The following is a 24,093-nucleotide window of genomic DNA, read 5'->3' as shown; positions in this document are numbered from 1 at the left end:
AATGATTTCTGAAGGATCATGTGACACTTAAGACTGGAGTAACAGCTGATAAAAATTCAGCTTTTCATCACAGGAATAAATTCTATTTTAAAGTATGTTAAAATAAAAAACATTATTTTATATTGTAAAAACATTTTGCAATATTACTGTTTTTTTTTTTTTTTTTTTTGTATATTTTTAATCAAATAAATGCAGCCTTGATGAGCATAAGAGACTACTTTAAAGACTACTACAAGTCTTACTGACCCCAAACTTTTGAACGGTAGTGTATATACTACTAGACAAAAGTTAGGAATAAGATTTTTTTTAAATGTTTTTAACACAAGTCACTTATGCTTACCAAGGTTGCATTTATTTAATAAAAAATGAAGTAAAACTGTAATATTGTAAAATATTATTACAGTTTAAAATCACTGAAATGCAAATTATTCCTATGAATTTTGAACAGCCATTACTTCAGTACTCAGTGTGACTTGATCCTTTAAAAATCATACCATATCTAATATGCTTATTTGGTGCTCTGTTACTATTTAGTTATTATTGGTACTCGGTTATTAAAAAGAGTTCTTAATATCAACGTTTAAAACATTTTTTGCGTAATATTTTTGTGGAAACCATGTTAGATTTTCAGGGTTCTTCTTTCTTTGATGAATAAAAAGGTAAAAAGAACAGAATTTATTTGAAATAAAAATATTCTGTAACACTAAATCAGGGTTTAGAGATTAATTTTTCCATTAAAGGAGAAGTCCACTTTCAAAACAAAGATTCACATATAATGTACTCACCCCTTGTCATCCAAGATGTTCATGTCTTTCTTTCTTTAGTCGTAAAGAAATTATGTTTTTTGAGGAAAACATTTCAGCATTTTTCTCCATATAATGGACTGCTGTGGTGCCCTGAGTTTGAACTTCCAAAATGCAGTTTAAATGCGGCTTCAAACGATCCCAGCCGAGGAAGAAGGGTCTTATCTAGCGTAACGATTGGTTATTTTCATAAAAATAATACAATTTTAATACTTTTTCATGTCAAACGCTCGTCTTGTCTTACTCTGCCTGGACTGTTTTTTCCGGTTCATGATAGTTATGGTATGTCGAAAAACTCCCGTCTCACGTTCTCCCTCAACTTCAAAATCATCTTATATCGCTGTTTTACCTTTTTTGTTAAGGGTGTTTGATCTTCTTTGCATGTTCACTTTGCAAAGACTGGGTCGGTACTTCTGCAGCAGTGTAGGATGATTTTGAAAGGTGAGGGAGAAAATACAATTGGAGTTTTTGACATACCCCATACTGTCTTGAGCCAGAATACACAGAGTTCAAGGAGAGCAAGACAAGATGAGCATTTGAGGTTAAAAAGTATTTGAATTGTATTTTTTAAATGAAAATAACCTTCCTCGGCTGGGATAGTTTACAACCGCATTTGGGATCGCTTGAAGCCGCATTTAAACTGCTTTTGGAAGTTCAAAATTGGGGGACCATAGCAGTCCATTATATGGAGAAAAATGCAGAAATGTTTTCCTCAAAAAACATAATTTCTTAAGACTGACGAAAGAAAGATATGAACATCTTGGATGACAAGGGGGTGAGTACATTATATGTGAATCTTTGTTTTGGAAGTGGACTTTTTTTTGTTTCTTTACATTTGTGAGGGCAATTTTTATATCACCTTGTTATTAAATCCATATTTTGTCTTTAATGTCACATAATGGGGGCCAAAACAAAAGTGTTTATAAAGTGTTTATAATTTTGGTCGGTGTATTTCACTGTATTTTCCACCAAATAAATGCAGCCAAAACCTGAACGTTGTAAGACTGTTGTTGTATTTTTCTATACAGCTATGCACCGAGCTTTTCAGATGGACCTGAGCAGGCTGCGTCTCGCTGCAGCACGGGCCTACGTCAAAGCCCTGGAGTCCAGCCTCACGCCCATGTCGGCGAGCCTGACCGAGCCGCTCAAGATGAACGCCGTGGTTAGTTAAGCAATTCTAAATGTCCTAACAAGATTACACCGGATGACTGATATCAATCTCAACTTCTGCTTCCTGTTTCTGCAAAGGTACAAGGGTTGGGCCCATCCTTCAAGCTCACGCTAAACATCCAGAACACTGCATCGAGCCGTCCGGTCATGAACCTAGCCATCAGTTTTCTGTACGATGAAAATTTGTACAGCATGAGGACAGCCTTTTTCAAGGTAATCTCAGCATGAACAGTTTGATAAGCACTATCCTCTTAATATAAGCTGATTTTGTGAAGTCAAGGATCCGTTTTACAGATAACAATGAATTGTTGTTTATCTTTAGATCCCCCTGCTGGTTCCAGGGCTGAATTACCCAATTGACACATTTGTGGAGTGCTTGAGTGACAAAGGCATCTCTGACATCATCAAAGTGAGACCCTCACCCTATTGTCCCACCCTAATTAGCTCTGGGATTAGTCCAAAAAAACAAAACCACTGTACCGTTTCTGATTTCAGGTGTTTGTGCTAAGGGAAGGAAAGAGCGCTCCTCTCCTCACCGCCCACATCAACATGCCTGTGAGTGAAGGACTTGCACTGAACTGAAAGCGAGTGGCACACGTCTAGCTGAGCTTCACAGACGTCTTCAACTCTTGCTGTGCTCCTAGCAGCAGTTAGGCTTCTTCGCTTGGACGGAGAGCTTTTCATCACAGGAGTTCAGAGAAGCTTGCGCTGGCCGTAGAGCCGGTGCTTCCTGTAGCTTAGATCAGGATTGAGGGAGGCGTTTCTTTACAGGTAATACCTCTGTACCTTTTAATGGCTAGTGACTGGAGCGTTCGATTGACAGCTGCGAGGCCTAGCGCTCCATAGGTCATATAGTTTGGATGTAAGAGACGTTCTGATGTTTATTTGTGGTAGTCATGTATGTTTGTATTTAAATGCATATTTATTCTTGACGTAATGATCACAGATGCTTTATAACGCAATTTTGAGGTTTTATTGACTCACCTTTGTTTTAATATATATTAAGAATTATTGCATAAACAAGGCAAAGTCTGTTTCAAGGCAACGTGGTAAGAAAAAGCTTATTCACTACTTTAAAAGCACACACAAATGAAAGGACACAAGGGTGAAAGGTCACAGGAGATGATCTCATATTAGAGCAGCACAGTGCTGTGGATGACTGACTGACTTCACTAAGCCCTTCATAACATTAAGGTTGAACCACTGATGTCACGGCCTATGTTCTTACCACCTTTCTGGGCCTTGAACATGGTAGTTGCACTGCTGTATGTGCAGGGTCAGAAAGCTCACGGGTTTCATCAAAAATTATCTTAATTTGTGTTCCGAAAATAAAGTTTTACTGGTTTGGAACGACATGAGAGTGAAGAATTAATGACAGAATTTTCATTTTTGGGTGAATCAAAAGGGGGTGGGGCTTAGAGAAAGGTCAGTTCATTCTTTCTATTTCACAATTATACTTTTAAGCTACAGTGACGCAAGTTCAAATGTTCTTTGGCTCAGATACTTTTTTTTGTCTTGCATGTAAACTTTACATACACTAATATTCAAAAGTTTGGGGCCAGTAGGATTTTTTTTTATGTTTTTGAAAGAAGTCTCTCATGCTCATCAAGACTGCATTTATTTGGTCAAAAATACAGAGAACAGTAATATTATGAAATATTATTTAAATTTAAATAACAGTTTTCTATTTTAAAGTATTTCAAAATGTAATTTTCAGCATCATTACGCCAGTCTTCAGTGTCACAAAAAAATATCATGCTCAAAAAAACATTTCTATTATTATCAATGTTGAAAACAGTTTTCTGGATTCTTTGAACAAAGTTTTAAAAAACAGCATTTATATGAAATAGAAATCATATGTAACATTATACATGTTTTAACTTTCACTTTTGATCAATATATGCATTCTTACTTAATGTAAAGTATTAATTTCTTTAAAAAAAAAACATTCTGACCCCAAGCTTTTGAAATGTAGTGTAAATAAATATATTCTGTTGGCTGTTGTCTCGATGTTTGCTTTCCTCTCATGCTGAATGAAAACTGTGAATCGTGCCTTACAGCTGAAAGTATGAGTCAGTCAGATACCCACTTCATACAGCTGAGGTTAGAGGAGGCATGTAGTAAAGAAGATTAGAGACAGAGGAAGCACTGAGGAAGAGGAACATCCATCTAAGTAAACATGGTAAGGGTGATCCACTATAAGAAGAAGGGAAGAAAACAAGGGAGGGAAAATGTTGCAGAGAAATGAAGAAGCATTTGCTATTAAAATTTTAATTTAAATTAAAATTTAATTTAATTTAAATACCCCCATGTCATCCAGGATGTTCATGTCTTTCTTTCTTCAGTTGCAAAGAAATTACATTTTTTGAGGAAAACATTCCTCAAGTGGACTTCAGTGGTGGCCAATGGGTTGAAGGTCCAAATTGCAGTTTCAGTGCAGCTTCAAAGGGCTCTACACGATCCCAGTTGAGGAATAAGGGTCTTATGTAGCAAAACGACCTGTCATTTTCTTAAAAAAATAAACGCTGGAAAAGTCTCACAAGGTTAGTTTGTCTGTGTACTTCGGTTAAAAAGGTAGGCTCTGGCTAAAAACTCTTTGTTAAGGGTGTTTGATTTTTTTTTTTGCGCATTTGCTTTGTAAACACTGGGTCGGTATGTCCGCATACGTCACGTGTGCGTGATTATGTAATGTATTAGGTCGAGCTAGTGCAAGATGAGCATTTGTGATTAAGAAGCATCTAAAATTTTATTTTTTTACAAAATGACCGATCGTTTGGCTAGATAAGACCTTTATTCCTCGGCTGGGATTATGTAGAGCTCTTTGAAGCTGTATTGAAATTGCGATTTAGACTTTGAGTCCCAGTGAAGTCCACTATATGGCGAAAAATCCTGGAATGTTTTCCTCAAAAACCTTAATTTCCTTTCAACTGAAGAAAGACATGAACATCTTGAATAACATGGGGGTGAGTAAATTTTCATTATGGAAGTATACTTATCCTTTAAAGGAGAAGTCCACTTCCAAAACAAAGATTCACATATAATTTACTCACCCCCTTGTCATCCAAGATGTTCATGTCTTTCTTTCTTCAGTCATAAAGAAATTATGTTTTTTGAGGAAAACATTTCAGCGCTTCTCTATATAATGGACTGATACGGTGCCCCGATTTTGAACTTCCAAAATGCAGTTTAAATGCGGCTTCAAACGATCCCAAATGCAGTTGTAAACAATCCCAGCTGAGGAAGAAGGGTCTTATCTAGTGAAACGATCGGTTATTTTAATAAAAAAAAGAACACAATTTATATACTTTTTAATGCCAAACGTTCATCTTGTCTTATTCTGTCTGGACTGTTTTTGTTCCGATTCATGACAGTTAGGGTATGTCGAAAAACTCCCGTCTCATGCTCTCCCTCAACTTCAAAATATATATTGCTGTTTTACCTTTTTTGTTAAGGGTGTTTGATCTTCTTTGCATGTTCACTGGGTCGGTACTTCTGCAGCGATGTAGGATGATGTTGAAATGATTTTTGAAGTTGAGGGAGAAAATACGATTAGAGTTTTTCGACATACCCTAATTGTCCTGAGCCAGAATACAGAGAGTTCAGGGAGAGAAAGGCAAGACGAGCATTTAAAAAGCATTTAAATTGTATTTTTTTAATGAAAATAACTGATCTTTTGCTAGATAAGATCCTTCTTCCTCGGCTGGGATCGTTTGAAGCCGCATTTAAACTGCATTTTGGAAGTTCAAAATCAGGGCACCATATCAGTCCATTACATGAAGAAAAATGCTGAAATGTTTTCCTCAAAAAACAATTTCTTTACGACTGAATAAAGAAAGACATGAACATCTTGGATGAAAAGGGAGTGAGTACATTATATGTGAATCTTTGTTTTGGAAGTGGACTTCTCCTTTAAGGACCAGTTAAGACCAACCTGGGTGAAGCTGAAGGTTACCAATCCATCTTCATCAGTGTCCATTGATTTAAATGTTTCTGTTGAAATAAAAAATGATCTCTTAACACATCAAGTCCTATTTTACAAAATATGTCTTAATCCTGCATTGAATTTCAGCAGGCTTCAGTAATTATACTGTAATAAAAAAAAGATTTTCTATTTCTCACACTTACTGAACATAGTCTCCAGGCGGATCAGACAAGACACAAAGCTGTCAAAATCCACGTTGAGGTCTGCTTTTGCGTAGCGCAGGATTATCAGCTGGAACAAGTTGTTGGTCAACTTGAAACCTTACAGAAGGTATAAATTCAAGAAGTCTGCATAAACACAGTACACTACAGTAATTATTGATGTTGTGCTATTTAAAGGGATAGTTCACTCAAAAATGAAAATTCTGTCATTAATTACTCACCATCATGTCGTTCCAAACCCGTAAGACCTTCGTTCACCTTCGGAACACAAATTAAGGTATTTTTGATGAAATTTGAGAGCTTTCTGACCCTGTATAAACGGCAATGGTATTACCACGTTCAAGGTGAAGGAAGGTAGTGAGGACATCGTTAAAATAGTCCATTTGACATCAGTGGTTCAACCTGAGAATATTTTTTTGTGCACATTTTTGTGAAAGCTCTCGGATTTCATTAAAAAATATCTTCATTTGTGTTCTGAAGATGAAAGGTCTTACAGATTTGAAATGACATGAGGGTGAGTAATTAATGACAGAATTGTCATTTTTGAGTGAACTATTTCTTTAAAGAGTGTTGCATGTGGCAGATACCTGCTGATTCTAGTGCCAGACGCATTTCATAAGAGCTCATTGTGCCGGACTTGTCCAAGTCAAACTTCCTAAACACTTCCTAGTGGTTTATTGGGAGAGAGACTGTCAGTATCTCTACTATCAGTCAAAAGTTTGGGGTCGGTAAGATTTGTAATGTTTTTGAGCTTATGCTGACAGTAATACTGTGAAATATTGTTCCATTTTCTATGTGAATATATTTTCAAATGTAATTTATTCCTGTAATGCAAAGCATTGGTATGTATTTGCAGCATCATTACTCCAGTCTTCAGTGTCACATGATCCTTTAGAAATCATTCTAATATGTTGATTTGGTGCTCAAGAATAAAAGTATTAATTACCAAAAAAATTGTCGACTCCAAACTTTTGAACAGTAGTGTTTGTCTAACATTTATATATACACCATAAAGTAAGTATAAAATGTTTCCACTGACAAGATATCGTTTGATCTTCTCCCAGAGCACATGGAAGTCTGTCAATCCCAGCTTTGCAGTGCCAGTTGACTTCATGGCAGGTCAAGGTTAGACTGAGACTTTAAAGCATACTATTCACAGTATCACCTATAAAAATGGACCACAAATGCTAATATTCTTGATTGTGGAGTCTTCAAAAGGATACATCCATAAGATTTATCATGCCTCGACAGGCTTCTTTGTCAAATCCATCTGTCTTTATATCTTTATCTGTAAGAAGAACAATCATAAGCACATTGATTGTGTGCTTACATCAGTTGATCCTTTCAGGGAATATTTGTTGTTAAATATGACTTCATTTGCAGGATATGCAGAAACATAATTGTGAAATTTGTTTATTTGTCTGTAAATGCACTCACGTTTGCCAACAACCCGGTTCAGAATCATCTGGAGTTTCAACACATTGATCTCCATTTCCTGTAGACCAGAGTGAGCGAGTCAATTAATGTATTGGGTGCTACAGCAACCTATGAACTCCTCCCACTTCCTGATGTCTTACCGGCCCTGCCAGCTTTGCAAAAAGCGCCTTGAAGCCCTCGTCAATGTCACTCTCCTGGATCGCAGGCTGGCATAGAAACAACACATTATTCAGCAGCAAAACTTCCCAGGATGCATCTGTGTGCAGTAATGTTAAAACATTTTACAGGAAAACTCACCTCCTCTGGTACATCTGCTGAAATTTCATCATCTAGCTCACTATAGATAAAAACAAATTCATCTTATTTTCTCTCAGCACTGTTTTAATGTGTGCTATTTTAATAGCTTTCACTAATAAGTCATTTAATATATAATAATGCTTTGTTCAATATGTATATATTAAATACTTTATATATTAGTGTGGTCAAATCGCAATCAATCACATCCAAAATAAAAGTTTGTTATGTAATATATGTGTGTGTATTATGTATAATTATATGTAAATACACACACACACATATTTAATATATATTTATATTTATATAATATAAATCTTATATAAATATTTCTTAAACATGTACAGCATAAACATTTTATGTAAACATTTTATGTTTTTTAACTTCTATAACTTGCAAACGTTTTTTCTAACTATATATATATATATATATATATATTTGAGATTTGAACTTATTTATATTTCTAAATATTTTAACATGAATTATTCCAAAAAAATATTAGCATTACAGAGCATTAATAAATATTCACAATGGATAATAACTACTAAATTATTATTAATATATGCTTATAAACGTATATAGCTTTATTAAAATATTATATTAACCAAATTCATTTTGAAACAGTTAAATTTCTTTTTATTCATACTTCTAACAATTTTAAATATTTATTATGATGCTCCATAAAAACATTATATTAAACAAATTCGACCAAATGTTCAATTGTTCATATCTCTAACCATTTTGAATATTTATTAATGGTCTGTAAAAATATTATATCAACCAAATTTGATCAAGTTTTCATTTATTCATATTTCTCACCATTTTGAATATTAATGCTCCATTAAAAGCATTATATTTACAAAATTCAATTGAATTTGTAATTATTTATTTTGCTAATCATTTTTACTATTTATTAATGCTTCATTAAAAACATATTAACCAAATTCAATCAAAATTTTCATTATTTTCATATTGCTAACTATTTTGAATATTTATAAATGCTCCATTAACAATATTATATTAAACTGCTTCAAAGTGGCATTAATTTATTGTATAACCATTTTGAATATTTATTAATGCTTCATTAAAAATGTAATATTAAATTTGAACACTTTTTCCATTTATTAACATTGTTAGTCATTTGTAATATTTTTAAATGTTCTGTAAAAAATATTATATTAACCAAATTCAATCAACTTTTAATTGTTCATATCTCTAACCATTTTGAATATTTATTAATGCTTCATTAAAAAAATATTATATGCTCCATTTAAAATATTATAACAAATTCAAACTAATTTTTATTTATATTGCTAGTCATTTGGAATATTTATTAATGCTCTGTAAAAATATTAACCAAATTCGATCTAATTTTCATTTATTCATATTTCCAAATGTTTTGAATATTTATAATATTCAATCACATTTTTAATTATTCATAGTGCTAATCATTTTAAATATTATATTAAACAACTTTAAAGTGACATTTATTTTGTAATATTTCTGAATACATATATATATATATATATATATATATATATATTAATGCTCCATTTGAAAAAACAAACATTTATTGCCAAATAGTCACTCACTGAGAGTCGGCAGCCTTTTCTGAGAAGACCCTCAGCACAAAGTCTCCTTCTTTCTGGGGCTCAAAGGTGGAGGGGACGATGATATATTCCCCCGCTGGCAGACAGAAACGAGAGCTCACCTCTCGAAGGTTGATGAAGAGCTCGGAACGAGCACTGGACGTGTGGGATAGGAAAAAATCCCGCTTCAGATGCACACCCACCCGGCCCAGATACTGACAGGAGAGGAGATTCGGATCACAACACACACTACACTATGTGTTGGTAATGGTTTACCAATATTAAACAATGCTGATGAATTTCATTTATCTGGCACACATCTCATACCTCGTCAGGGACCTGTAAGATTCAGAAATAAAGTTTAGTTTAGTTTTAAACATTGTTAAGTAATTATAAGTATGCATAATTTAGTTGTTTTTTGTAATCAATCACTTTTTTAGCAACTCACATTTCCTATTTGTTATTTATAGGGAACACTGGAGCTAGTTGTCACACTTTTTAGTGAATATTTCTCAAAGTGGGTTTATTTTTTGAAAGAAAGTCTATATGAAACATATCTTAAAGCCATGTAAGTATGACAAATGATTCGCCACACGCTCTCCGAAGTCCCAAACTGAATCAAATGATTCGTGATCCATGCTCTGGAATAAAAAGTCCCGATCTGAATAATGGTTAAATAAAATAATAACAAATGAAATTATTTAAAAAAAAAAAAAGTCCCGATCTTATAATGATTCGCGAACCGTCATTTCAGTTCAGGGCTCGGATCGCGAATCATTTAACTTGAATCAGAACGTTTCGCGAATCAGTAGATCAGAGACTTTAAATTGCAAATTGTGAATCATTTGATTTGAATCATTCAATTCGCGAAATGATTCACAAACCTGTTACGATCTAAATCAAATTATTAGCAATACGCGCTATGACGTCCCGATCTAAATAGAATGGTTCGCGATTTGAAATCCCTATATGAAACAAAATGATTCGTAACACGCGATCTGATTGAAGCGCTTCGAAATGGTGAATCATTTTGAGACACAGTGGTTTAACTGATTCAGTTTCGAAAAGCTCAGGTTTCCCCCATAACTATGTTCTTTTTAAAATCATTACAATTAATGTCAATTCGAAAATAAATGTCTCTTTTAATTTCATCTGGTTTTTGCTAGTGAATCGCTTGAAATGAATGATCGAAGTCACGAGTTTGAATCAATCGGAGCGGTTCCAGCATAGATGACTCAATTGATTTAGTTCATCTGTTGCTCTTTTCACGTCTTCAGCCATGTTTACACGACATTTTCAGTACTATTACCGGCTAAGCTCGCTGGTTTTATGACATTAACTGAAATAAGCAACACATGTATGATGTTTTTTTGAATTGTGTGAATTTTGCATGAAAAAAGGTTGACACTTATTTCATATACACATTGTCTTTCATAATTCAAGCACTTTTCAAGTATTTATTCAGGAATATTGCAATTCTCAATGGTTTTCCAGGCCTTAAATTACAAAAAGTCAAATTCAAGTACTTTAAGCACCTTGTACGAACCCTGGTGTGACAACTTGCCCCAGTCTTCTCTATAATACATACAAATATTTAATAAAAAAGAATTTGTTCAATGTACAAAGCATCTAGAAACGGATTGATTGTGATAAACACATTTCTCAACCCAATTAAATTACTTCTCAAATGAGTTTTGTACCTCATAAATGGCAAATCCAATCGTTTCCATGTCTTTGCCCTCTCTACGTAACTTCCTGCGATTCTTCTGCATCAGTGCCACTAGAAAAGTGCAGTCTTCTGGACTCTCAGTATCTGGCTCCTTCAAAACTACTTTAAACTGGGGATTGATCCAAAATGTTGCTGTGTAGAGAGAAACAAACTTTAATGTGAGAGTCTCACAAGCATCCTAAAGACTTTTGATGGAAACGTGCCTGGATAATTCCTGCAGCCGCCAGCAGTGCTTCCTCTTCTCCATTCACCAGGATACATGGCTGTGTTCCACTTCTTCACCTCGCTGCTTTGTAGCGCATCCGGCGTCAGGTTACAGATCTCCAGTCTGCTGAACTCTCGCATGAAGTCACTGAATGACATCCTGGGGGTGAACGATACTTATATTTAAAGCTTGAAGGAATAGTTCAAAAGATATTCTGTTAAATGTGGTTTTTGATCATACAATGAAAGTCAATGGACGCCTACTTAATTCTCCACCTGTTTAACTAGAAAAAGACGTAATATGCAAGTGAGGAACAAATGACATAATAAAGAATAATAAATTAAAAAAAAAAACACACATACCAGAATTCTCCATCCTCTTGGCAGTTGTGCAGACGGGACCTTACAGACTGGTCAATTTCACGCCATTCCCTTGACCTGAATTGACAGATGGTGATAGTGTTCAACAAAACTATTTGAAATTCATTATTTTAGGAATAATTTTGCCCATCCACTCTTTCTCTTCACATCATTCTCACTCGTCACTCCAGGGTCCCGTCCACTCCACCTCTCCCCAAGGGTTTCTGATGCGCAACAGCTCTGTGAGCTTTCCTCTGTACTTCACCTGGCCAACAGATTTACAGCTATAATAACAATAATGAGCTGTCTGTAATTGGTTGAGTTGTTTTTGTTAATGAAAATGCAGCACTCACCTCCTCCACTCCAGTGACGGAGTATGCGTGGCCTTTCACTAGTTTTTTAAATGTGATCGCCTCCATGTCAAAGAAACTTGTAATCTAAATGTAAATATAAAAATAAACTTTAGTGCTTTTTGAATGTATTTAAAAAAAAATTCAAGTATGAGAATATAAAGTTTGGTTAGCATGGCCCCTGCTGGTAGATACTGAAATTACACCATTTAAACCATAAATCGCTTCTCTTGATGGTCATTCCAAAATTATGTTATATAATTATATTATATTATATTATATATATGTATATATATATATATACACACACACATATAAAATATGAAAAATGAAACAATATTAAATGAAATTAAGAAAATGAACTAAACATGAATAAAATTTGAATTAATTTCAATTAAATTAAGTGTAAATAATTAGAATAAAATTTTAACAGTTATTTCTACATATTCATTAAAAAAAGTAAGAAGCATAAGTATTTTAAAATTTGTGCATGTTTACTATTACTCCAAATGTAATAATAAATTCAAATGTAACATTTTTAACCATTACAAATATTTATTAATTCTCAAATACAAAATGTAAATAAATTCAATCAAACTGCCATTTATTTATTTTTTATTTTAGAACAATGTTAAACATATAAATTAAAAAACATATTAATATATATCTTTATATTATATATAAAAAATTGTTAATATATGTTTATATTAAAAACCAATTATTTTTCTGACAAGTAGTTTGTAAATATAAATATATTGTAGAAACTATATATTATATTATATTATATTATATTATATTATATTATATTATATTATATTATATTATATTATATTATATTATCCTGTGGCCCTACATTGGATATTAAAAATCTAATTTAAAAAAATCAAATATTAATTTAAACATTTTAAAATACTTGAATACCTAAATATACAGTACAGTATTTCATTAAAATATTAAACGAAATGAATAAAAATTAAATAAATTTAAATTCAATTACTTTTAATAATTTTTAATTTAATTAGAATTTTTATTTTTACATATACATTAAAAATAGTTAGAAGCATGAATATTTAAAATTTGTGCAGACATTCCATTATTCCAAATTCAATAATAATTTAAATTCAACATTTCTAACCATTTTTAATATTTATTAATTCTTCAATAAAAATATTAAATCAGTTAAATCAAATGGTCATTTATTTATTTATTTTTACCAGTGCTCCTTTATAAAAATACACATTAAATAAACATATTAATACACATGTTTATATTATAAAAATCATTTGGTAATATATGTTTATATTTAAAAAAAACAATCATTTTTCTGTGTGGTCTGGAAGATTGATATTATATTATATTATATTATATTATATTATATTATATTATATTATATTATATATTCTGTGGCTCTACAACAGATTTAAATAATAATATTTAACAAAATCTCATTTTAATTTACTTACATGTAAACTACTAAAATACCCAAATGCACAGTATACAGTATATATAATTTATATATTCCAGTAATTAATTAAAAATATAAAACAAAAATCAACACAATCTGAATTAATATAAATAAAATTGTAAATAATTAAAATTAAAAATTGTATTTTTATTTCTACATACACATTAAAAACAGTTAGTAGCATAAATATTTTAAAATGTGCATACATTCCATTAAAAATATATTATTGAACAAATTCAATAATAATTCATTATTCCTAATCAGTTTGAATATTCATTAATTCTCCAATAAAATATTAAATAAATTAATTATTTATAAAAAAAATAATATGTTAATGATCCATTAAAAAAACATGAAATAATAATATTAATATTCATATATCAAGAACATGTTACTATACCTTTATATATGTATATATATATATATATATATAGACTACCGTTCAAAAGTTTGGGGTCAGTACATTTTTATTGTTTCTTTTTTTTTTTTTTTAAGAAATTAATACTTTTATTCACCAAGGATGTATTAAGTTAATAATTAAAAGTTTATTAAAAGTTAATAATAAATAATTTACATTGTTATAAAATATTTATATTTTGAATAAACACTGTACTTTTTAAACTTGTTATTCATGAAAGAATCCTGAAAACAAAAATCACAGGTTCCAAAAAATATTTGGCAGCACAACTGTTGATATTATCCAACATTGATCATTCTAATAATAAATCCGCATATTAGAATGATTTCTGAAGGATCATGTGACACTTAAGACTGGAGTAACAGCTGATAAAAATTCAGCTTTTCATCACAGGAATAAATTCTATTTTAAAGTATGTTAAAATAAAAAACATTATTTTATACTGTTTTTTTTCTATATTTTTAATCAAATAAATGCAGCCTTGATGAGCATAAGAGACTTCTTTAAAGACTATTACAAGTCTTACTGACCCCAAACTTTTGAACGGTAGCGTATATAAAAACAGTGGTTTGGAATTTGGATTATATATATATATAATATTAAAAAAATGTATTATATTACATTACGTTACATTACATTACATTACATTACATTATAGTATATTATATTACATTATATTATATTATGTGAATGAATTATATTTATTAAAGGGGTTTAATTGACTAAAAACATGGACTCCAGAGATTACAATTTTTTGTCTTGATTGCTTATGTTGTTCCTGAGCACTAACGTCTATGGAGCAGCCCATGAGAGAGCCTCTCTCCACAGCTCTTCTGATGATGCTGAAGAGGTTCGTTGGAGCTTTTTTCAGCTCATACATCTCTGTCACTCCGCCGGTGAAGTCCTCAAACCCCTCAGACGTGCAGCCTCCTGACAGAGCCTCATAGCAGCCATTCAACCTGTCACATACACAACAGCAAACACATTACACAAGCAAACAAGATCCTGGTCTCAAGATTACCCATGAAAGCCTTCTTACTTGGCATACGCCTTCTCCACCAGGGCGCTCCAAAACTCTGCTCCCTCCGCTGAGTGAACGAAAAGCAGCTTCCCGTCTCTGACAGGCAGACGGTCATCAATCACCACATCCACCCAGTCCCCAAACTGCCAAAACTAGAATCCAATAGGAAACATATCTTCTCACGTCACATCACAAGTATTGTAATTAAAAAACGACAACTCTGAAGATCTATATTATTAAACATAAAAAAGAGATATATTTTATAACAACATATATTTGATATATTTTAAAAATGCAATAACAATTTGTGCATTTCTCTTCTTGTGTAAACATCAGTACACTAGGTGCTTCTGGCTGTACTCCAAGTCTCTCTGCAGCTCTAATGCTCTGAACATTATAAGCATTCACTGAGTGACTGAGCCTAAATGGCTCCTGGCTGGAAAACAGAAGAGGAATTTGGCAGAGGCGAATTAAATGTGGCCATTTCATTTTCTGGGTGAGGCCTGTATATATAGTCACTGCAGCAGACAGGGTGGGCTGACGTTTAGGGACTGTTGCTTAATGTAGATCTGCTGAGCTATGGAGAATCAAATGGAAGTGGAACGGATCGGTTTACACGCTGCATTGAAGGGAAGGACATGTCTGGGATTTTTCACAAAACCAGGGTTTAGGCAATGTGGCAGAAAATTAGCTAATGGGTTTTAAATTTATTTATTTAAATACTTAAATATCTGTTTTCTTGTGTGACCGAGGGCTAAGATTACCTTTGTCTCCACAATGTCTTTATTTTATAAATAACTGTCTATATAATGAAAGGTGCCCTCAGTATTTTTGGCTAGGGATAGTTCACCCAAAAATTAAAATTCTGTCATTAATTACTCGTTCCAAACATGTAAGACCTTCGTTCATCCTCAGAACACAAATTAAGATATTTTTGATGAAATCCGAAAGCTTTCTGACCCTGCACAGACAGCAATGCAACTGACAGTTCAAGGCCCAGAAAGGTAGTAAGGACATTGCTAAAATAGTCCATGTCACATCAGTGATTCAACCGTAATGTTATGAAGCTACGAGAATACTTTTTAAATGCAAAGAAAACAAAAATAACGTCAGCAGCACCAGCATCGAAGACTGACACTGAACGGAAGAAATTGTTGAATAAAGGTGTTATTTTTGTTTTCTTTGTGCACAAATGTGTTCCCATAGCTTTATAAAATTAAGACTGAACCACTGATGGACTATTTTAACCAGGGTTCGTACAGATACTGTCAAGGAATTTTACTTTTTTGATTTTTAAGAACTTCAATCAGAGATGTCTCTTATCAAATAATGTCTTCTATTTCTAAAAAAAAAGAGAAATAAATAAAAAATATACTAATAAAACAAATGGCAAAAACAAAGCGCGGCACATGCAAAGTATTACTACTGAGGTAATACATAGTATACTGCACTTTTACTATAGTTACACCAACTATTGTACTATAGTCAATTTTCTTAAGATATTGTATTTGTGTATACTTTCTTTTTTATTTCATTGTTTTGTTTTTATAACTGTCCTGGCTTAATTGTTTGAAGTTTTCTACTGTTTAAGAAAAAAAATTGTGAAAAGACTCCGAAATAATGATTTGAAACAAATGATTCGACATACGCACTCAAAGTCCCGTTCTGAATCAAATGATTCGCGCTTCGCAAACCATGATTTTAGATCAGGACTCGGAGCGTGGATTGCGAATCACTTGATTTGGATCGGGACTTCAAATCACATATTGCAAATCATTTGATTTGAATCATTCAATTCACGAAACGACTCACGACCGTTCCAATCAAAAATAAAATTATTTGGAATATGCGCTCCAAAGTTCAGATCTAAATAAAATGATTCACGATATGTGATTTGATGTCCTGATCTGAATCAAATGATTTGCAAACCCGCACTGAAGCCCCTATCTGAATCAAATGATTCACGATCCGTGCACCGATGTTCCAATCTAAAGCAAAAGATTCACGAACCTGCTCCAAAGTTCTGATCTAAATCAGATGATTCACGACTCACGCTTTGAAGTCCCGTTCTGAATAATGATTCGCAAACCATCATTTCAAATCAGGACTCGGAGCGCAGATCACGAATCACTTGATTTAGATCGGGACTTCAAATCATGTATTGCAAATCATTTGATTTGAATCATTCAATGCGCTCCAAAGATTCGATCTAAATGAAATGATTTACGATATGTGATTTGAAGTCCTGATATAAAACAAATGATTTGCGACCCACGCTCCGAAGTTCCGATCTTCACGTGGATCGCGAATCATTTGATTTAGATCGGGACTTCAACTCGCGAATCGCAAATCATTTGATTTGAATAATTTAACAAACCTGTTCCAATCTAAATCAAATGATTTGCGATAAGCGCTCCAGATTCCCGGTCTAAATCAAATGATTCCCGATACACGATTTGAAGTCCCAATCTGAAACAAATGATTTGCGATATGTGATCCGATTGGAGCGCTTCCGAAACAGTGAATCATTTTGCGACACATTGGTTGACCTGATTCAGAGTTTAAAAAAGCTCCGCTTTACGCATAACTGTACGTGCTTGTTAAAATCATTACAAGCTGTGTCGAAATTCAGAAATGAACGGCTCTTTCCATCTTTTTTTTCTAGTGAATTTTTTTAAATAAATGACCAAAGCCATGAGATTGAATCAAAGCGGTTCCAGCCTAAATGACTCAATTGATTTGGTTAATTTGCTCCTCTTTTCGCGTTTTCAGCAAAAGCATACCGTTTACTCAGCGATTTTGTCAGTACTGCTTAGCTCTCTAGATTTTATGACATCAACTGAAATTGTCAAAAATCAACTGTTTTTTGAATTGCGTGGCTTTTACGTGAAGAGATATGCACTTACTGAAAAAACTAAACGCTTATTTCATAAACGTCTTTCAATAATTCAAGCACTTTCCAAATACCTCTTCAGGAATATTGCTAATTTCATGGGTTTTCCAGACCTTAAATTTCAAAGAGTCAAATTCAAGTACTTCAAACACTTTAAGCACCTTGTATGAACCCTGTTTAACAATGTTCTTTCTACCTTTCTGGGCCTTGAACGTGTCATTGTGTTGCTGTCTATGCAGGGTCAGAAAGCTCTCGGATTTCATCATCAAATAAAAAAAAAAAAATCTAAAAATCTAATCGCAATTAATGTTCCAAAGATTAACGAAGCTCTTACAATTTGGAATGACATGAGCGTGAGTAATTAATGACAATTGTAAAATATAACATTACATATAAATTTCCACATAATACATAAAGGTATTCATATACATGTGTATATTAACTATGAAATGTATTTCTTTGTGTACGGTGTTCAGTACCTGGAAGTGAAAGATTCCAGCATATTGCTGATGGAAGCTCTGGCCATGAGGCACAACCCGATGCAGCAAGGGTTCATTGAGGGTAAGGCACGCAATGGCTGCCAGCAGCCAACAATCCCCTACAATCAGTATATTATTAGTACATTATTGCATAATTAATATTAAACACAATAATTTGCACTATTGAACTAAATGCCACGTTTTTGAGTACTTTATTGTTTTTTATTCCATTTTAGTAGATGCTTGCTTTACCTAGAGCTCCTTGGCAGATGTCTGTGCGTGTGGCCCCATCTACGATAAAGTGTGGGTCAGTGCAGAACTCCTGGAGTACACAGAGAACACCTATGGGTCAGACAGGGCATAGAAATGACTGGAACATCTCTGCTTGATAGACTGACACATAGATATTATTTTGCAAGTAAAACACAGGGGTGAGTTAATAAACACAGATTTTCTTTTTTTTTAATTTATATATTTTGGGGGAAAATATTCCTGATTATGCAAATATACATGCAAATGTAAATATGCCAGCAAAGACTTTGCATAAATCATGTATGCTAACTGCTCTTACTAGGGTAGAAATCTTGGCCCACACACTCTCAGTTTATTCTTATTCTAATAGTTTGTTCTCACCGTGGGCCTCATCCAGCGAACACCTTTGGTTTTGGCAGAACCGGGGCCCAATTCCTTGAATCCTAAAGAAGACTGCTGAGCTGGGAATGTTTCATCCTCAAACAGACGTCTGCTTTGAAGGCAGCGAGTGCGCAAGGTTTCAAAATCTTGGCCTAAGAACTTAAGGGCCATGTTGTTCTGACCCAATCCCGCATTTCGATCCCATTCGCTCCTCAAACGGGCAGCGACCCCCATGGCACAAATTGGCTCCATCCTGGACACAACTGTCAAAGACACCCCAAAAACATGGAACACGGCTTCATTCATTCATGTATTTATTTAATTTATTTATTTATATTTTAATTTCTACCCCCCAAATTAACTATTTACAAGCAGACGTAATATAATATCCTTCCACCCATTATGTTTATATGGTTAGTGGTTAAATATAACACACATACAGCTAGTGTTGTTGCCAACCACCCATAAAGAGAGTGAAAACATTTGACAACATAGCTTTTAACATTTGTAAAAGTATTGCACATTACCTTAAAATGGCACTCTCCAAGTCCAGATATGATTATTCTTGCATTGAAGTCCTGTTCAGTTAACTAACATATTATGTTGGGCTTTGTCCCAGCATGTAAATGTTGCTGTAAGGGACTGCAGTGCGCGTGTGTGTAACACTCCCAAACGTTACTATTTACTATGTGACGAGCAGTTATATTCCTCCAGAGGGCGCAAGGACCCTAAAAAAGATCAGAATACTGCATACCGGAGACATTTGTACATTAATATGTTTACATTATATTTTAGTCTACAAATTCCAAGTACTAATACATGACATACAGAGTCAAATAGCCCGAAATAACCGCTATTAAATGTTTTTTCTCCCCTCAATGAATTACTGAATAACCAAACGACTGTGATTGGTCCATCTTGACAAGCGCAGAGAAAAGTAACAGGTTACATGTGACAACGTCGTTGCTGTGCAGCGGTCTATACGGTATTTTAATATACATTAATTTGGAAAACACATTGTGAAGAATTTAAATAGTTCAATTAAAATTAACATACCAGTTAAATTAACACAACAATCATTATTTAAATTTCACAGTACCTGACTAGCCGGAGACAACATTTGAGCCACGCCCAATTTTATTGCATATTTAATGACTGCGGCGAAGTTTCTTCTCAGTTGGCCAGCCACATAACATGCGTATACATAATGATTTTTAAAATAAGTTAGACTTAAATGTGGATTTACTACCATCTACAGGCAAAAACAGGCACATTTTCTTAAAGGACCAGGCAGCAAATGGGTAGATTTATGATTCTACATTTTTATTTTGCTTTATAATTTAAAAAACAAGCTGTATAAACTTAAATATCTCACCTACCGACTATGAATCAAGCATTATAAATGCCTTCCAGTTTGTAATATAATAAAATCAAAGTATTTCTTAATGCCCAAAAGGGGGCAGCAAAGAGCTGCAATAATGTGACTGTCACCTGATTGTGGTTTTAAATGACCCATATTTAAAATCTATAGGGACACACACAGAGAGAGAAAGGGAGAGAGAGAATTAGAAGCATCTTGTCCTTTGATGGAAAGCTTGATTATCTGCTGTCTTCAGAGCTATGTTAGATTTTAAGCATAAAAGACAACAACATCCTACATGTTTGATTCTGGTGCCTGATTACTGTGTATATGAGAGCTCACTTTAGACTAAAACAAACATGCATTTAACTCAGTCCTGTTTTGTCCTTGATTTTGCTTGTCATGCATCCAAAATTAAGGTAGGCTATATTTGGGAAGTAGAAATGTGTAGGAAGTGTGTTGCACCAGTGTACTGTATAGTAAAAACACAGCTTTTAAAATCTCCAGGACGGTCTTAAAAAATAGAGCAGACGTTATAACCTTTGGGGAATACGTGTTTTCAGTTTCAGCTTTATCCAAAAGGATTAAAATGCAGAAAGTGTAAGGAACTCGGGGCTCTTTTTGATTAATCCTTGGCAGTCTTCATGTTTCAGGACTTGATGTCATGAAACTTCACTTCTCTCTGGCTTCAATCTGTCAGGGAGAGATAAACTACAAACGGTGCCAGCGTGGGTGGCTGCAGTGTTTTAGGAGCTGCCACTACCATAATAGATTCAAGTGGGTTGTGTTTAAAAAAATACATAGAAAGAGAGCAACAGAGGGAGATAAAGATAAACTTATGATTTAATATGTTCTGTCGTTTCAAACAGTTTCAGCTGAAGTGACAGTCTAAAACATTTAAGATGGTTTGCTGATTTAGCAAGTGGCCAAAACCAGGTCAGGGTATCATCTTAGACCAGCAAGCCCACTTAGATCGGTTTGCATGTTAGTCTCAGTCCTAATCTGAAATTAAGCTATTTTATTATACAGTGCACATGGAGAAGGTGAAAGCTGATTAATACCGTGCTAAAATGACAACTGCAGGTGATCTTTGTTAATCAAATACACTACCAGTTAAAAGTTTTTGAACTGTAAGATTTTTAATGTTTTTAAAGAAGTCTCTTCTGCTCACCAAACCTGCATTTATTTAATTTATTTAATTTATTTATTTAATCTAAAATACAGCAAAAACAGTACAATTCTGAAATATTTTTACTGTTTAAAATAACTGTTTTCTATTCGTAATATATTTTAAATTGTAATTTATTCCTGTGATTTCAAAGCTGAATTTTTAGCATCATTACTCCAGTCACATGATCCTTCAGAAACCATTCTAATATTATGATTTGCTGCTCAAAAAACATTTTTTATTATTATTATGTTGACAGCTGAGTAGAATATTTTCAGGTTTTCTGATGAATAGAAAGTTCAGAACAGCATTTATTTGAAATAGAATTTTTTTGTAACGCTACAAATGTCTTTATCACCACTTTTGATCAATTTTAAAGCATACTTGCTAAAGTATTAAATCAAATAAAATTAAAATTAATTAAATTAAAAATTATACTGAAGCCAAGCTTTTGAATGGTACAGTGTAAAATGTTACAAAAGCTTTTTATTTCAGATAAATGCTGATCTTTGGATCTTTCTATTCATCAAAGAATCCTGAAAACTGTTTTAAATATTGATAATAATAATAATAGTAATGATGCTGAAAATTTAGGTTTGATCACAGGAATAAATTACATTTTAAAATATATTCAAATAGAAAACAGTTATTTTAAATAGTAAAAATATTAACATATTTAATGGTTTTTGCTGTGTTTTGGATCAAATAAATGCAGGTTTGGTGAGCAGAATTCTTTAAAAACATTAAAAATCTTACTGTTCAAAAACTTTTGACTGGTAGTGTATAAATAATGAAAATAAATATGATTCCACAGATATTAATATCTACATAATGTAGCTGACAAATGCGACAGCTGCTACTCCATCTACGCACTAACAAAGTAAAACATTTTTTTGAGTAATCAAAATTATTAAAAAAATCAATTAAATACACAAATGAAACATAATGTGCTCATAATTCCTTAGCTGCAGCTACTTGGTAAATCAAATGTTTTAATTAATCTCATAATATAATATCATATATCATATAATATGTATGTATTTAAAAAAAAAAACACCACAGATCTGTTATTTCTGTTTTGTTTCTTATTTTGAATAGCCTGCTGAGTTTATTATTAGGGGACCTTAATTAGTGCTCTACAAACCCAAGCGACGCGTTCACTTTTGTTGCGTCGCGTCGCGTCTCTCGTACGTGGGTCTTTAAGGAGAGGCGTTGCTTTTACTATATGTTTCTAAAGAAAAGATTTCCGCTTCCTGCTGTTGTTTTAAACGCTCAGTTGATCACAAGCTCATCACAAGCTGTGAGCTGGACTGATAGCAGCAGCAGCAGCAGCAGCTGAGTGAATCTCCAATGAGTTCACCGCCGAGCGGAGGCGGGAACGTTAAGAGGCTCGTGTCAGGAAAGTGTCATCATCTGAACAGACTACATGCACGAGTGAGTGTCTAAACTGACCGAGACCGGTCCGACAGCACAGATCCCGAACACTTCAGCATGTCGGAGCGAGGAGGGCTTCAGCAGCGAGCGGGAGCTCCGTCTCCCCACTTGCAGCCTCTCAGGACGGCCACGATTTCTTCGAGTCGCCCGGTTCAGATGAACCTGTTCGCGACGTGGGAGATTGACAGCTCCTCTCCCAGCTGTGTGCCCAGGTATGCCGCTTCTTTACTTACTAGTAGACATCCACTTTTTTGTACAGCCGCCAATAGAGCTACTTTGTACCAGAGTAAATAGTTAATCCAGATCACGCCGCACTGGAGATCACATGAAACAGTGGTTTCTTACTTTAGACCCGAGGTTTTCAACCTTTAACACACCCAGAGACTCTGCCAAGCCGTTTAAACATTTATACATGCTTTATTTTACCTGTAGTTGGCTTATTTTACGAAATTACGATTAAGTAATTCAATAGTATCTACTGTCTTTGTCAAGTTCACGTGTAACTGTTAATTAGATACTAGTGTTTAGTTCATTAGGAGTACTGTATAGGCTAGTCACAAATACTCATTCATCATATGCAGATATTAAAGAAGTCCACTTCCAGAACAACAATTTACAGATAATGTAGTCACCCCCTTGTCATCCAAGATGTTCATGTCTTTCTTTTTTCAGTCGTAAAGAAATTGTGTTTTTTGAGGAAAACATTTCAGGATTTTTCTCCATATAATGGACTGCTATGGTGCCCCGAGTTTGAACTTCCAAAATGCAGTTTAAATGCGGCTTCAAACGATTCAAAATAAAAGTTTAAACCCTCACTCTACGTTTACACGTTTTGATGTCCACGTATTTAATAAATTACAGTGGCTGTAGCTTTTCTATGATAAAGAAATGGCCAAATATTAAAGATTAAGTGGACATTTGAATGAAATGTTGCTGAGCCAATATTAAACAAGGATTAGATTGTGTAGTAAAGTGTACAGATAATTTACAGATAATGTACTCACCCCCTTGTCATCCAAGATGTTCATGTCTTTCTTTCTTCAGTCGTAAAGAAATTGTGTTTTTTGCAGTTTAAATGTGGCTTCAAATGATTCCAGATAGGAAGAAAGGTCTTATCTAGCGAAACGATTGGTTATTTTCATA

General features: G+C 33.6%; 3 protein-coding genes across 5 annotated transcripts in view; 2 read left to right on the top strand and 1 right to left on the bottom strand.

Moving 5' to 3' along the window:
- The first annotated feature begins 1,836 nt into the window (after positions 1–1,836).
- On the top strand, positions 1,837–3,260 carry bbs1 (Bardet-Biedl syndrome 1). The gene is made up of 4 exons (XM_051093409.1): positions 1,837–1,965; positions 2,052–2,186; positions 2,296–2,382; positions 2,469–3,260. Exons 1-4 carry the CDS (start codon positions 1,852–1,854, stop codon positions 2,553–2,555), a joined length of 423 nt encoding a protein of 140 aa, XP_050949366.1. The 5' UTR covers positions 1,837–1,851; the 3' UTR covers positions 2,556–3,260.
- A 646-nt stretch (positions 3,261–3,906) lies between these two features.
- Positions 3,907–19,652, bottom strand: si:dkeyp-50d11.2 (calpain-1 catalytic subunit). Of its 2 annotated transcripts, XM_051093407.1 has the most exons (22): positions 19,516–19,652; positions 18,989–19,251; positions 18,608–18,677; positions 18,356–18,474; positions 15,002–15,135; positions 14,753–14,921; positions 12,083–12,166; positions 11,909–11,994; positions 11,733–11,807; positions 11,369–11,529; positions 11,137–11,297; positions 9,764–9,775; positions 9,440–9,651; positions 7,851–7,890; positions 7,694–7,759; positions 7,554–7,611; positions 7,340–7,404; positions 7,156–7,224; positions 6,704–6,782; positions 6,099–6,215; positions 5,905–5,963; positions 3,907–4,169 (listed from the first exon to the last, which is right to left on the bottom strand). In XM_051093407.1, the coding sequence occupies exons 2-22, from the start codon at positions 19,238–19,240 to the stop codon at positions 4,143–4,145; spliced, it is 2,115 nt and encodes a 704-aa protein (XP_050949364.1). In that variant the 5' UTR covers positions 19,241–19,251; positions 19,516–19,652; the 3' UTR covers positions 3,907–4,142. The 2 variants fall into 2 exon arrangements, with proteins under 2 accessions (XP_050949364.1, XP_050949363.1); XM_051093406.1 differs by lacking the exon at positions 3,907–4,169 and having other exon boundaries at positions 5,459–5,963.
- A 3,037-nt stretch (positions 19,653–22,689) lies between these two features.
- pacs1a (phosphofurin acidic cluster sorting protein 1a) overlaps positions 22,690–24,093 on the top strand; it is a 32,416-nt gene continuing 31,012 nt past the window's right edge. For both annotated transcript variants that reach the window (XM_051093404.1, XM_051093403.1), the window contains exon 1: positions 22,690–23,162. In XM_051093404.1, the coding sequence (XP_050949361.1) occupies positions 23,008–23,162 (155 nt within the window). In that variant the 5' untranslated portion in view covers positions 22,690–23,007. The remainder of the gene's footprint in view (positions 23,163–24,093) is intronic.

Source organism: Labeo rohita, chromosome 21 (assembly GCF_022985175.1).
Source record: "Labeo rohita strain BAU-BD-2019 chromosome 21, IGBB_LRoh.1.0, whole genome shotgun sequence".
NCBI lineage: Eukaryota > Metazoa > Chordata > Actinopteri > Cypriniformes > Cyprinidae > Labeo > Labeo rohita.
Note: the sequence above shows the minus strand (reverse complement) of the source record. Positions and strands in the feature narration are given on the sequence as shown.